At 41.6% G+C, this 15045-nt stretch overlaps 1 protein-coding gene across 2 annotated transcripts; it reads right to left on the bottom strand.

The window, feature by feature from the left end:
* Positions 1-397: 397 nt before the first annotated feature.
* wdr35 (WD repeat domain 35) lies at positions 398-14190 on the bottom strand. 2 transcript variants are annotated; one of them, XM_062469733.1, is made up of 28 exons: positions 13882-14190; positions 13443-13560; positions 12399-12470; positions 11694-11786; positions 11393-11521; positions 10811-10944; positions 10201-10366; positions 9825-9970; positions 9311-9436; positions 8757-8942; positions 8314-8346; positions 8170-8230; positions 7408-7552; positions 7088-7157; positions 6761-6814; positions 6543-6652; positions 6169-6388; positions 5873-5953; positions 5348-5484; positions 4157-4360; positions 3815-3961; positions 3309-3441; positions 3055-3165; positions 2702-2866; positions 2453-2587; positions 2047-2203; positions 1302-1542; positions 398-1167 (listed from the first exon to the last, which is right to left on the bottom strand). In XM_062469733.1, the coding sequence occupies exons 1-28, from the start codon at positions 13903-13905 to the stop codon at positions 1017-1019; spliced, it is 3549 nt and encodes a 1182-aa protein (XP_062325717.1). In that variant the 5' UTR covers positions 13906-14190; the 3' UTR covers positions 398-1016. The 2 variants fall into 2 exon arrangements, with proteins under 2 accessions (XP_062325717.1, XP_062325718.1); XM_062469734.1 differs by lacking the exon at positions 8314-8346.
* Positions 14191-15045: the final 855 nt, after the last annotated feature.

Genomic DNA, 15045 nt, shown 5'->3' with positions numbered 1-15045 from the left:
CAACGTCAATGGCTTTAAAGCATATTTGCGGACTTGATGGAAAGCAGTCCGCGCTGCGTGTGGGCGTTGCAATGGGAGGGACATTGAGCCAGAATCTGTTTGGGTAGGTGGAGCTTTGCTTTAAAAAAGAGCCCACTTTCTTTTGAAAAGATAGGCTTCGCCATTTCTTCAACTAGCCGAACTAGGATACGCGTACAGCCGCACTTATAATACTACTTCATAGCAAGAGGTGGCAGACATGGTCTATCAAGAGTGAGTTAGATAAATTCCACCTAAAGTTTACAATGTAGCATTACACTGTGTCAATATAATGTAGGCTGTGGGAAGTACTGGTTATTTACCAGCATGATCTATCTGAAAAATGAATACCAAAAAACTTCTTTCACTTCAATGCATTCACTATATTTTTTAAATATGCAACCAGTATACTTTTGTGTAATAATTTGTGAAAGACAAAGTTACGTGAAAACAAACATTTTAACAGTTACAGAACACCTTTCAGCAAAGTTACACTTACATTTAATATAAAGACAGTTTAGGATACAACTCATTTTGAGTGGATCTACTGATACACCGATGCTCAAGGAAATGCATGAAACTGCAAATGTGTTTTGATATATAATATGATATATAGCCTATACCACGCGATAGGCTTTATTTTAATTTTATAAAATCAATCAGATTTTATGACAAAACAAGAAACAGAGGATACATGTTCGCATAGGCTACATTCAATGAACAAGATATGTTATGCAAGATATCTAAAATGTAAAAAACAGGGTATTTGTCTGTGAGAATATAGGACAAAATATTTTTAACCCATTGTAAACAAGTTAAGTGACAAAATCTATATAGAATCTGGTATCTCGTAAGCCCCATTTTGAAATAGTTGAAGAATACAAATTCTAACTTTCTGTCCCAGGGACCTGTATCAAAACAGGTTAACGTCTAACAGCAAGGAAACAATATTCTCCATCCTTGAAATGACTTCAGATCTGCACAGAAGCCTCTGGATGTCATGACAATGAACTATGACAAAGTGGACAAAAACTATAGCTGCCAATCTCTTGCTCCAAGGCACAGTGCTTACACACACTGCACATCCAGAACTGGTACTCTGAGATGATCCGTCCAGTCACAATGCAAGTGGGCAACTTCCCTAGCGCCCTGACGAGAGAATGGACAGGGATGAGATCATTAACCATATGTATAATCAAGATATAAAGGAACTATATTTTTAAGGCAATTCTCATCATTTTGAAAAGGGCTTTGTACAGACACGAGTGCCTAGCCTCTCTTACCCCTCGGGCTGGCTGTCCAACTCTGACTTGCGGCTGTCCTTGGGGCTGTGCTTGGTAAAGATCTCCAGAGCCAGGTCCTCGTAAAGCTGCCTCTGCTCCAGGCTCAGGCTCTCCAAGGACTCCAGCTTGATGAAGGCCCGAGAGCAGGTGCCGAAGGCCCGGTTGGCCGAGGAACAGATGGCCAACAGGGAATAGATCTCCACTGCAGGGATGATGCCCTCATAATCACGGAGATGGAGAGCTAGTAAGGAAAGACAAGATGAAGTCGTCATGGTGGAATACCTACATATGAAATGTCAAGTATTCATATAGCCGACGCTTTTTCCAAAGTGACAGAGGACATTTTGAACCTGTGACCTTTAAATCTGCAGTCAGATGCTCCATCAGAGTTATACCCAACCCTCCCATTCATGTTTATGAGGCCTAGGTGACACAGTGGATATTTTCTTACTAATATAGATCATGTTATTGTGCTCATATTGTGCACATATATAGACATTTGGCATCTCTGCACACCCCTAAACACTATCTAGAAGTCATTTTCTTACCCTTAAGGTTTGTAACCAACTCTGATTTGGTAAAATGACCCACTGACATTTTCAGGTTCTGCCTACTTAAAAGTACCACACTTTGATCATACATACAGTACATAAATAAATTCTAGATAATAACAAGAGAATGGGTGGACTATGCTTCTGCAAACCTGCCTATAAACCTTGGTTCACAATCCCTGTCCAAGGGGTACCTGTCATCATGGCGTTCTCCATGTAGCCATCGTACAGCTGCCTCTGAGCCAGCAGGAAGAAGTGATAGGCTTCTGCCCCGCGCCAGGCATGGTCCACGATGCGATCATCAGACGAGGTGGCGTCCTCCTCCAGAAGCCCAGCCAGAGCAGACGTGGCCTGGATGGAAACAACACAGAGAAAGGTCTGAGAAAGTAGCTACACATTTGGCTGGGAATCTTTTGAAATCATATGAAAATCTGCAACAACAAAGAGGCATGATTGATTGTATGTGTGCCTCAAGTCTTTTAAAAAGTTGTTTCTCATTTCTAAAACGCTAACAACATATACCACCTTAAAAAAAAAAAAACTATAATCCAGAAAAAAGCAGCAATTAACAGCAGTCTTTTACCAAGGTCGGTAAATTACCTCAGATTTCTTTCCTTTGGCCTGCTGTGATGTCTTCACTTGCCCATGGTAGTTATCCACCAGCAGTGCTGCCAGCACATACAGCTTCTTCACTCTCAGCGGCCTGGTACTTTTCTTAGCCTCCTCATCAGCTATCTAAGAAGGTCACACACAATAGTCAAATAACCACGTTTCATTCCGATTGTAGCGTTACATCGAATATCCCTCCACCATATATTTGATGCCATAGTTGAAATTCCATGAATGTACCTTGAACATGAGTTTGGCTGCATCTAAGAAATGGTGTGCTTTACGGTACAACTCCACAGCCTCCAGGGTCTTATTCTTCTCCAGCAGATGAGAAGCATACTTGGCGAGGAGAGATTTGATCTCTTTCATATTGTGGTTTTTGGCCAACTCGACTGCTTTATTCCACTGTGAACCAGAAGTCAAGAATTAACTTGGCTGTAAATACTAATGAAGCAAATTCTCTGATACAGTGTGTTTGATATTACATGAACTTTAAGATTGGACTACGTTTCCTTAGCAAATAATAACATCCAAATACACACGATTCATAAAGTTGAAGGATGTGTGAGATCTTGAAGACACAAACTCCCTACTTGGTTCAGATGAACGCAGGCGTCGACTGCAGCCTTGGGCTGATTGCACTTGAGATAGGCCGTCACGGTCTGTTCACACATGCCTACGGTGACAAACATCTGTCCGATTTCCTACAACACAAAGACGAAAACAGGAGGTTGGCCATGAAATAAATTCTTAGCAGAGTAAGCACGGTCACTTCAAAGGGAACCATCAGTCAGGAGTGATTGTGAAGTGTAGTGTTGAGTGTTGGACAGAGTGAAGATGAGCTGACCGGGAGTAGTTTATGGTTCTCTGGAAGGGAATTAGCCAGCCTCTCTAGGCCATCATAGTCCTCCAACATGTAGTAGCTCTCTGCCAGGCGCTCCTGGTTGCGTCCTTGAAGATAGTATTGCACTGCGTTTACCCTAAAGAAAGGATATGAAATTAATATTTCAGCATAAGATGAAGATAGGCTCTTGTCATTCTTCATGTAGTATATGTGGCCTTTGAGGAGAACTCCTAAATAAACCTATTCACCAAGTAGCTCGAAAATTTTAGAAATTTAGAGCACCTTCCCAAAAAACGTTCGGGGGTGAGAGGGGCACGGGCTGAATTAGAACATGCACATGCATACAAACACCACTGTTTACATGAAAGAACCCATTTTTTATATTCATCGATCCCTTTCAATGTAACACAATCATGACCATACAGTACCGGTCCTAGCACATTTGGCGCCCTAGGCAAGATATAGGCTGCCTATGTCGCCTATAGGAAGAACCGGCCCTGTGACCATACCACTTCTGACGGTCTGCAAAGTAGTCCCCGATGGCGTTGTAAGCCTGCTCCAGCATGGAGTCGTCACAGTCCCCTGAGCCTGACTTCAGCAGCTGCAGAACCCTGAACCAGTCACCCAGCTTCATCCTCAGGCTTATGGCTAGATCTCTGAAGGAGACAGGAAAAGCAAGCCAGGGAACATTTGTAAAAAAAAAAAAAAGAAAGAAAAGAAAGAAAACAAAGTTGTCTACAGTATCAATAGTTACAGATACTGTACAAAGTATACCACCACATTCACAGGGAATGAAATGACTGTATCAAATGTGTTTTTCAGGCACCATGTGGCGCTGTGGAGCATCTCACCTGCGGTCCATGTCCAGGTACATCCTCTCAGCTTCTTCAAAGCGCCCAAAGTAGGCTGCCACCTCGGCCTGTTTCATGGCCTCACTCTGCAGGTTTCCCAGGCGTTTCACAAACTCAATGCCCTGGTAGTCCTTGCAGCGGACGAAGGCCTGCTCTGCAGTCTTCAGGTCCAGCTTCTGGAGTGCAGCCTCGGCCAACAGTCGCCTAGGCGGCAGGAAACAGGATGGCAGGCAAACTACAGTGAAGAAAATGTCTGGCTACTGATTTACTTCTCCCCACCAAAAAAGAAATTGTGAGTGGTATACGATTAAGCTATAGACATGGAGAACCATGCAATTAGTCTCATTTGGTGAAAACAAACATTGTGAACATGTCAGGTTTTCTCTTGGTCCTGGTTGAACACAAACACCAAACACTATCACAAACAAAAAATGAACATGCAGGGACAAATGACAACACAAATGTATCCAGCAATGACTGTCAAATCGTATACATTAATATTGGTTAGATAATGAATCTCCTTTAATGGAATTTCCATGAACTTTTTTTAGTTTTTGATTTGCAGGTCGGTTTTCGGAACTGAGGGCAGATGGGGACATTTCAGTGGTTCACAAATTCCTAGTGCTACTGTGAGAATTAACATAGACACACAAACTCCTCTTTCAAGACGTCATTGGGACTTCGGCTACCAAAGCACCACTCTAAATTTCCAAAGCTCCATCGCAGCTGTGTGGGGATTCTAAAATTATATTCTCGGAATATACAGTACCAGTCAAAAGTTTGGACACATTTTCCCATCAAAGTTTGGACACATTTTGAATGGGAAAATGTGTCCAAACTTTTGACTGGTACTGTAATTTCAGTCAACGTGAAAGGTAAACAAATGGCTTACCTTCGATGACATGTGCATATGAATACAGAATACAGCAATAAGTCAAAGCAACATTTACACTGACTGACTGCACTTCCCATTCAAACAAACTTCAGGGAACTGGTAGCATATACCAGAATATAGAGAAAGTCCACCTCACCAGTGAATCTGCTTTAATTGATCACACTTGACTATCATTGTGAGGGTGGGGTCAGATAGAAATGGTTCAGGATGCTTGTCAAGAATAAAGTGTAGTACAGATGTAGACTCTTTAACAGACTCCATGATGTAAACACGGAGGTAGCTCTGCATGTTTTTACCAGAGTCTAGGGTGAGGATTGTCTTCGATGAACTGGGAAGCGTCGTCGATTCCAACTTTTTCTATCAGAGCACGGCTGTCTCTGAGGGATCGGATCTCAAAGTTGATGAGGTTATCCTTGTTGGGCCGCTCCGGATCCTATGGAGAATATGGTTGAGGAAAAAAGACAACTAAAAGCAGGTTTCAGTGTGCCGATACACCACTTAAGACACTGACATGATCTCTTATATAAGCAACATTTATGAGATATATTTTAGAATAATTTAGAATAATCCATCTTTGGTTACAGCTTTGATGTCCACCTAGTGGTGTTGTGTTGCTCTGCACCAGTCGTTAAATCAATCCTTTGTTTTGCCCTGAAAACCCTTGTGTCAACTCCCTCTTTGTCCCGGCCCGGAGCGGGTTGTGACACAGCATTGATGCATCAGCATCAATATAGCAGTATATAGATGAGACTGGGTCAGTGTAGAGATTCTGTTACTTTCTCTATTGTATTTATGTGAAAATACAGTGTAAAAATGGGTACCTTCATGATTTCATCCAGCAAGACAGATTTGATTTCCAGGTCGTCAAAATTGCAGATATAGCCTGATGTTTGGATGGGTTCCTGATCATGAGACAGAAAGATAATACAAGAGGCATTTTCAGAACATTGTCAATCAGTGGATGCACCTTGCACTGAACTGTCACAAAGTGACTTGTCAGTTTTATGACTGTGTTAGTTGTCACGGGTTATTAGAGCAAATTAGGATTTACATAACAGTGGTTGACATTTGTGTGAAGAAAAAAACCATATATTTAAAAAAATTATTTAAATCTCACCTCGGGGTCGAGATTCCTAAATACATACATCCTGGTCTTCTCCATCATGGCAAACAGATCAGGGTTATCATTCGCCCACTGCATGTCCCAAACATCTTTTCTCTCAAACTTGGACGGGTCCCCCACAGTAAGCGGGCTGCCTGTGCTGTCTCCTGAAGACACACGCACCTCCAGGTCCAGGAGGGTCAGGACACCTGACACGTCTATTACTGCCAGGCGGCTAAAGACAAGACCAAATCCAAGACCAAAAAGTGAATTAAAATGAGCTTGAAACACACTCAAGAAAATTGAACTGATTTCCTGTCCACGAGCCAACCCAAGCCCCGAACACCATTCAGTAATGTTAACAGTATAATGTGCAAGTCAACACTCACCTGGAGTTGCAGTTCAATGAGACATGGTAGGCCCTGTAGTTAAGAGAGTACGTCTGGACCAGAGCCACGTTAGGGAGACTGTATCTATGGATTGTCCCAGACTCACGTCCCTGTGGTCACATGACAACAAACACATATGTGCACACACAGTTAAAAACAGGTCAGACTTTTCTAAACGCTCTTATAATCCGACTATGAACAATTGTAGAGGTACCTACCACAATAAGAGTTTTGTCAGTCGCTGTAATGCAGCAAATATGATCTTGCGTTGCCTAAATAGTAAAAGGTGAAAAAAGGTACAGTTGCCATTACAACTTTATCTGATGTGCATTTGCATCTGGGCCTGGGGGGGCAGACATAGCACTAACACACTATAGCCATGAAGCAGGTAGTAATGAAGTCTTAGTTATCTGCGTTATCACGTGGGATGTCACAATGGACTTTACATTTTTATAACATTATGGTTGGCCTTTTTTTTTTTTTTGGGCCGATTTCAACAAGGATTCCAGTTGAGGTTAAAGTGCTGAGTGGCTGCTGTGACTCACCGTGAAGGCCTTGGCAAAGTCCAGAGCACCCTCCGTGTTCCCTGACGGAGTCTCATCAATGTGGTACACCCTGTGTGTTTGTGGGTGTGTCATGGAGAAAAAGATGGACAGAGAGAGAGGAAAACAGTGTTGGACTGTCCTCTTGGCATGCAGACACGCTTGGCAGGACAGTAAGTCCTTACCAAGCCGGTCCGTGGGCTGGTGTTCCGGTCACAGTCTAGCCATTCTGACACTTGTCACGTTACTGTCAAAACACCCTCACATACAAATGCCAGGCCAATACCATCACTAGGTTTTTGAACGGGCACCCCCCAACACACCTCTCTCTGCCTTCTTTTCTAGTCCGGGACACTTGGTTGATTTCCAGGGCAGTCAGTTTCTTTGCCACGCGGTACTGCCAGGTATAGAAGGCCTCTTTAGACGCAGTGATGACATGAGTCTTTGTCATCGTCACAAACAGTGGATCTAAGAAATGCACACCAACCAAGAGAAAAGAAGAACAGGCAGAAAAATATGACAAATTATGAATTTCAATGGAGCCCAATTGCATCGATATATGATAAGCACAACACAACCATGTAGTCCGAGACAAAGTCTAGATCCCCCACTCCTGTATTGATTTAGCAGACTCTGATATCTGGAGTTCATGTCAACTTTTCCAGAAGGTACAGTTTGACTCACTTTGAAGGTGCCTGGCATGAGGACTTGGGTAAATGTGGAGCATCAGCCTGGCCTACCTGACAGGAACTAACAAATGCCTGTGAGCCAGACAGATGTCCACCCTTCACTCGCTCTGAGACGCAGTGGGCGCATCAAAGAGATTATTGAAGGTGGAAAAAAACCCAGACTGGCTTTTGAAATGTAACTGTTCAGAAAGAGAGATGCAACATTTACTGATGCATCTCTCGTATTAAACTATTTAAGGCCAAAGCCGTTTTCTACTGAACAAAACGTTTTTTTCAATGACAGGATTAAAATTTCCCTCAGTAGTCATATTTTAGTCAACAATACATTAAGAGACAAATATCTACTTTGTATAGCACAAATTGACACGCAATGTAATATTAAATTTCTGGACTCACCAATATCAATGTACTTTGAATCCAGTGGAGTCCCAATGGAGTTACAGAGAACCAACACAAACTGCAAAAACATCATTAATAGCCACTTAATGCCAACGTTGTAACAAATCTGACCACCTTAAATGCATAAGAAGTATACTTTACCAATGCACTACCCGATTCTAACTCAGCATCCTCCTTTGTAGCAAAGAAGAAGTAGGGCATGCAGAGATGTAAGGACATTATTACAGTACACCAACACGCATGATGGTAATCAGTGGCCAGTGGTGAAGCAATGTGATTCCTGAATGACTGTTACTTAGTGAAAAATAGATTAGGATAACATATGATCAATGGGGTAGTAGGAACATTTCCATATGCATTGCATGTTTTTTAATCTGCATATGGCCCTGATCTGAAGTGTGTAGGATATTTTGTTGTGTAGTCCAGGGAACTCTCATGCATGCACCTCATAGTCCCTGACTCTTTCCTCTACAGCTGTGCACTTTTAATTCCTTTGAACAAGCCCAGAGTTGGTCCAGATCAGAAAATAATCCTCATATATGCCCTAGTTCTGAGGATGTGACAGCATGAGTACTCCTGTGTACCTGAGGATGTGTGTCGTCTGATTTGGTGGCCAGTATGCAGAAGTCTCCTGAAGTGGTGATAGACATTAGACTCTTGACGTATTTCACAAACTTCTCATTGTTCTTGGTGTCCCAGAACACCACACAGTACTCTTGTCGGTCTGGTTTTGTGTAGGCGTACACCACTGTGTTGGAGCAATAGCCCCACTGTGGACAGAGAAAGACAGAGAGACAGAGAGAGAGAGACAGAGAGAGACAGAGACAGAGACAGAGACAGAGAGAGAGAGAGAGAGAGAGAGAGAGAGAGAGAGAGAGAGAGAGAGAGAGAGAGAGAGAGAGAGAGAGAGAGAGAGAGAGAGAGAGAGAGAGAGAGAGAGTTACTGTCAAATGACAGCAGTCTGCCATTTCCTCTGACTATTTATACATATTTGGGATTCTCAAACTAGAGATTTTCTGTGTTGTTTAGAATGAATCAGGCCTATTTGAATATTATGTTGACATTGCACTTAAGTGGACAGTATTCCTCAGTCAGCAGTGAGGCAGAAAGGCACAGATGACCTTAACCAGAATTATACCTTGTAATCTGGCCTGATGTTGGCAAAGTAAATGTAAGAGTCCACTGCAAGTCCAATACGAAGTCCTCCTCCTTCCCAGGCAACAGCTGTCATCTGCTTCCCAGGAACCTTTAGAGTCCGCAGGTGCTGTCCAAAAACATGGGAATAAAGAATGTCATGTTGGGGCTGATTCTAGAATAATGAATCCCTCAATTCCTTAGATTTTTTTAGATTTGGAAATGCCTCTCATACAGGGTACCAATTCTTGTTTGATTCCCAAAGGCACGTATTTGACAGTAACTGTGTCAAAGCATAAATAGATTAATTATTTTAGGTCTACTCGCCTATTTGATTAAATCATGCACTTATTTTGATGTATTTTGCAATGTATGTACTGTACTGCAATAATAGCATTCACAATTATTTATTTTATGAATCCAATAAGGATGCTTATAAAATGTGTTTTTCATGAATCAAAGGTAACATCAGGAATGGGCCAGTCTACCGCAAGCAACTACCAAGTGCTGTCTCTCACCTCTCCAAACGGAGTGTAGAACTGAACCACGTTGACCTCTTTGTCCAGGGTGGAGACCCTCAGGGAGCCAGCCACAGCCAGCACGCTGCCACACTGATTCCACTGGATACTGGCCACGTTCATGAGCGTGTCTATGAACACGGGCTCTAATTAGGGGGATAAAATGATGGGTTGAGTTGGGGGTGTGGAGTCCTGACACTTGGTTTCTGAAAGTTATCATGGCCACCCACACTTACCTTTCGACACAGTTTTTTTTATTTTATTAAATAACATTGTATTCATTTAGCAGATGCTTTTATACAAAAACTGAACTCCGGTCACCATAAAGTCGCAGGGGGCAGGGAGCAAGGTGTGGGACCCGAGGCCTGAAACTTACTGTCATCACTCTCGTAGCGCATGATCTGGCACCTGCCGTTATGGAAGCAGATGGCCAGACAGGGACAGTCTGGCTCCACGTAGCCCTCAGTCCCTGCGTACCAGTGGATCCCCGCAATGCTGATGACTCCCGTCACGTTGTGAAGACAGTTGAGGGTCATCTTCATCTGCAACACAGCGGCAACCATGACCTGACCGTGTCGGATTACAGAGTATCTGGAGAGTCGCTATCTGACACTGATATCTAGTACTTAAGGAGTGAGTACTAGCAATGTACTCACTCCTTATAAAGGATTTTTTTTATCTACAGATGTGGGTCTGTATGCTAAATAAAGAAACTGTATGAAATATACCCCCTTACTCCAGTTATGCTACTTGTAATGTGATTTTTTGTGCAACACCAGCTACAGTTAAACTTTTAGCAGTCTTGAATAAGCCAGTGTAGCAACTCTGGCCTTGTTAGCTGAGGTTTGAATGTTCTGAGATTTCAATGATCTCCACCAGTAGTTTCTCCTGTTTTCACATAGACAGTTCAAACAAGTCTATAAATGGTTTTGGGGAAATCACAAACATTAGAAGTGAGACCTAACAAATGCTGTAGGTTGACTTACGATAAAGTTTCCTTGATTATCATAGATGTGTATTTCTCCATTAGCCATTCCAAATAAGAGGATTTTGCTGTCTGGGGACCAAGCCACATGAGCAAGCTGGATTCCCTTTAGCTCCTTTCCCCAGATCCGGTTACCTAAGAAAACAAAATACATTACAGACTTTCCTCCATCATAACATTAGTGTACACTCATGTAAAGTTGGACCATAAATTATTTTCTCCTTGTGTACTTTTGACACATTGGTCGTGATCCCCATCAATGAACACTGCAGATGGGGGTCAGATGGCTGAGCGGTTAGGGAATCGGGCTAGTAATATGAAGGTTGCCAGTTCGATTCCCGGCCGTGCCAAATGACGTTGTGTCCTTAGGCAAGGCACTTCACCCAACTTGCCTCGGGGGAATGTCCCTGTACTTACTGTAAATCGCTCTGGATAAGAGCGTCTGCTAAATGACTAAATGTAAATGTAAATGCAATGATCAGACACACTGTTTCCAGTTTTAGTCCAGAAGCATTCATACAAGCCTTGAAGATGCTAGGTTGATGTTGAACATGTCCTTGCTTTCCAAAGGCACATTTATTACCATCTACAGATCCAACGATGACAGCACCGTCCTCATAGACGATACAGATCTTCTGGCCATCTGCGTTCCAGCTCATACTCCTAACAACTGACTTGTTCCTGTTGTTGATCATCTCTTCGTACCATGACCCTGTGACACCATTCAGGAAAGCACAAAACACATGTCAGATTGGAAATCAGAATTAAATGCCCTTCTCTGTCACTACATAAAACCCCATTGAAACCGGTTTCCAAAAACCAATTGCAGTGGAAATAAAAACAATGCGTCTGACCAACTGCTAGTAGACCAAACACATACACACCTTTGTAGAGCATCCATACAATAATGAGGCCATTTTGGTCACTGGTGGTGAGCTTCTGGTACTGTTCATTCCAGGTGACAACTTGCACTGCTCCTGTGTCACAGCATTCAACAGCAAATTAGAAGTAACCTATTTGTCGTGGGTTTTTTTGTACAACAAATGAGGGTAACTTAAAATGAACAATTGAGTTTTATGCCACCTTAATAAATAATGAATCGTTATAGTAAGCTAGAGTCCATATTGTATTCTGTGTTTAACACAGACAGTAATCTGCGGAAAGTGATACATTGTCAATCAAGCTACTAACAGTGAATTAAATTTTTAGCCTCAGTCCAAAATTTGTTGGACATAATATCATAATGTGTACAAATCTAAATAACCCACTCTTTGCTTGTCCAGAATTTCTTTTTGATTTTTAGATTTATTTTGAGAAATGCTCTTGCACCTAAAAGAAAGGGCCAGGGAAAGTACCTGATGCTAAGAATAAGGTCTACTCTTGTACAGTTGCATCCCCAAAGACATGGTTGTAATCTGCCTCCCAGCAAGCAACTTTCGTTGTGAGAGAAAGGAGCAATGAAGGCACAAAAGCTTCCTATCCATGCATCTTCCCCAAGGTGCTTAACTCAGCTTCCTATCCATGCATCTTCCCCAAGGTGCTTAACTCAGCTTCCTATCCATGCATCTACCCCAAGGTGTCTATCTCACCACTATGTCCTTCCAGTGTCTGATTCATTGACAGATTACTGGGTGCTGCAAGCCCTTTGAGTTTTGCATCATCTGTTGAGAAAGAAAAGTACTCAATTATTAAAATCAATACAACTCTCTTATAGTCTTAAATAAATTAATTCAAATATGAGCAACAGCCCCCAAATTCTTGTCTGAACTTTGTAACTTTCTTCCATCTCAAGTTGAATTGATACTGAGCTCATCAAAAAATCTAAGGAGAAAAACCTGAATCGCTGAAGACGATTGGCTGGAAGAGGAATGCTGGAACATAATTGACTGGAAAGTAGCGTGCCACATCAAAAATTAGAAGTGGACATTCCACTGCCACTGAGCTGTCTGTGTAGCTAAACAACTCACAGAGGGCCTCATTATCTAAACGTGTTTATAGGGGACAAAAACTAAACAAATCAGAAAGAAATCATACCATGTTCCTTTAAAATTCAACATTAAAGACATATTGGCTTACCAATAACCTTTTAGCATACAAAGAGGTTTGCTGTTTACAATTGGTGCAAAACAATGCATGAGGCATTAGGGTAAATTAATTGGGTCTTAGATCCTTTTACACTGTTCGTGGTAGGCTTTTGTCCATTCTGATTATTCTGATTAAAGTCCACAATTGTCAAGGCTTTTGATAACAAATCCGACAGCTTAAAATCAGGCACATTAATCTACAACAGAGAAAACAGAGGAAGTGTTTCCAGGAACAAGCGGTACCTGGCACTGTTGCACTTTTTGAATGGCATAGCTTGAGTACACGACCAAATCTCATGAAATATTTAGATCTTTTTAACACCAAACTACAGTAAACTACAGTAGCTATTGCCAAACCCACAGAAGTACAATCATATGGGTATTGTGTGTTGTACCACAGTACGACAGTTGTGTTTCCTTGTCTTTTTGTTTGTTAAAATGGTTTTGTGTATGTATTGTGTTGTTTTATAGATTTTGCTACTCAGCCTGGACACACAGCAGATGCTTGGACAATACACAGTTTTACGAAATATGAAACTGCATGCTTACCAGTTTGAGTGTCAAGCTTGAGAACTTTAAGAAGACCCTCATCCCCTCCACAAGCTATAAAACCCTGGTCCTTGTTCCAGGAGACACACTTCAGGTGTATGGAGTTGGGGATGGCAATCTGGGACGTTCAGCATAATTACAACATTGTTAGTATTAGCAAGCCCTTTGTCACACATAGAAACACAGAGGGCCAAGTTAAGCTAGCTAGAGTAGCCAATGTTACACTTATCTATATTAATTTTGGGGGACATGCTAACGTTACAAAGAGAGGTACACAGACAACACAAAGCATTGCCTCCAAGGTTAGCTTGCTCTAATAGTGCTGCGAATAAGATGCGAACTAGCTAACTTTTTAAGGGGTGTAGAAAACGCTCAACCAAATCTCTCAAAATAATTTAATACTGTCAATAAAAACCAACTAGTTAATATGATAGCTTACCTTTTTACTTAGATAAATAAACATCGCTCTGCTATTACCTAGCTATGTAGCTAGCAGTCAAAGTAGCACGTTACTGTAGTTTGGTTTTCAAATGTTTAACCTACAGTAGCACGAAGCTAAATAGATATCAAGCACATTACACAAGGCAACCACCACTTTCCAGCTAGCTACATATATGTTCCATTGCGAGAACGCATCGGAAGAAAACACAATTAAGAAATGTTTCCTTAAAGTCTGGAATGTATTCTCAAATGTAGATAGTTACTGTATTGCTCACTAACACGTTAGCTGATTGCTACCACTAAGGCGTTCCTCGGTATCCAAGGTAACTCTAAACCGGAAACTGTAAAGGCGGTTTCCTTTAGTCCTTTTTGAAGTTGTACGGTTGCAGAAGATATATGATTGTGGTAATTGCTTGGGTTCAAACCATTCTTTTCGGTTGTATTCATAACTTATCTTAACTTATCAAGCTAGGAGTAAATACATACATCATTAGCTAAAGGACGTCACTTTTATTAACCCTCGTGCTGCCTTCGGGTCACATGACCCAAAGGTTCATAACGAACCATCGTTGTGTTTACCCAATTTTACCCAATACAAAAACAAATTAAAATAATTTTCTTTTAACCGTTGCAATGTGGGGGGTCTGAGACAGCCCAACGGTTAAAAGAAAATGCTTCACTTTGTCTTTGTATGCGGTAAATCTGTCGCAATACGACGGTGGGTCACAATGACTGATGGGTCAGAATGACCCGAAGATAACACAAGGGTTAATCCAAGTGCAATTCTGGGGCTGCACGTATGCTGACTTAATCGTTCTGACAGGTGGATACCTGTTTAGTGTGTCAGTCAAGAATGTCAGTCTGTTTCTGTGTGTTAAGTACCCTTATTTGAGTTTCATATAAATTATTCGTTAGATAACTAAAAGTAAGACAATATACATTGAAATATTTTAAAATATTCCGTTTTATTTTGTGCAAATATCCAATACCCAATACTCCAGTAAATAATTTGATGTGGCCTCTATTTACCCCACAAGCATAAACAATATAAGACAACGATTTGCACATTATAAACATGTTATTGATCAAGTCAGCTTCAGTCTGAATAGACTTCTATTCCTGGCCATAACAATGCCATTCAGTCATCTGAAGGGTAACTCAC

Source organism: Osmerus eperlanus, chromosome 9, assembly GCF_963692335.1.
Source record: "Osmerus eperlanus chromosome 9, fOsmEpe2.1, whole genome shotgun sequence".
Taxonomy (NCBI): domain Eukaryota; kingdom Metazoa; phylum Chordata; class Actinopteri; order Osmeriformes; family Osmeridae; genus Osmerus; species Osmerus eperlanus.
Note: the sequence above shows the minus strand (reverse complement) of the source record. Positions and strands in the feature narration are given on the sequence as shown.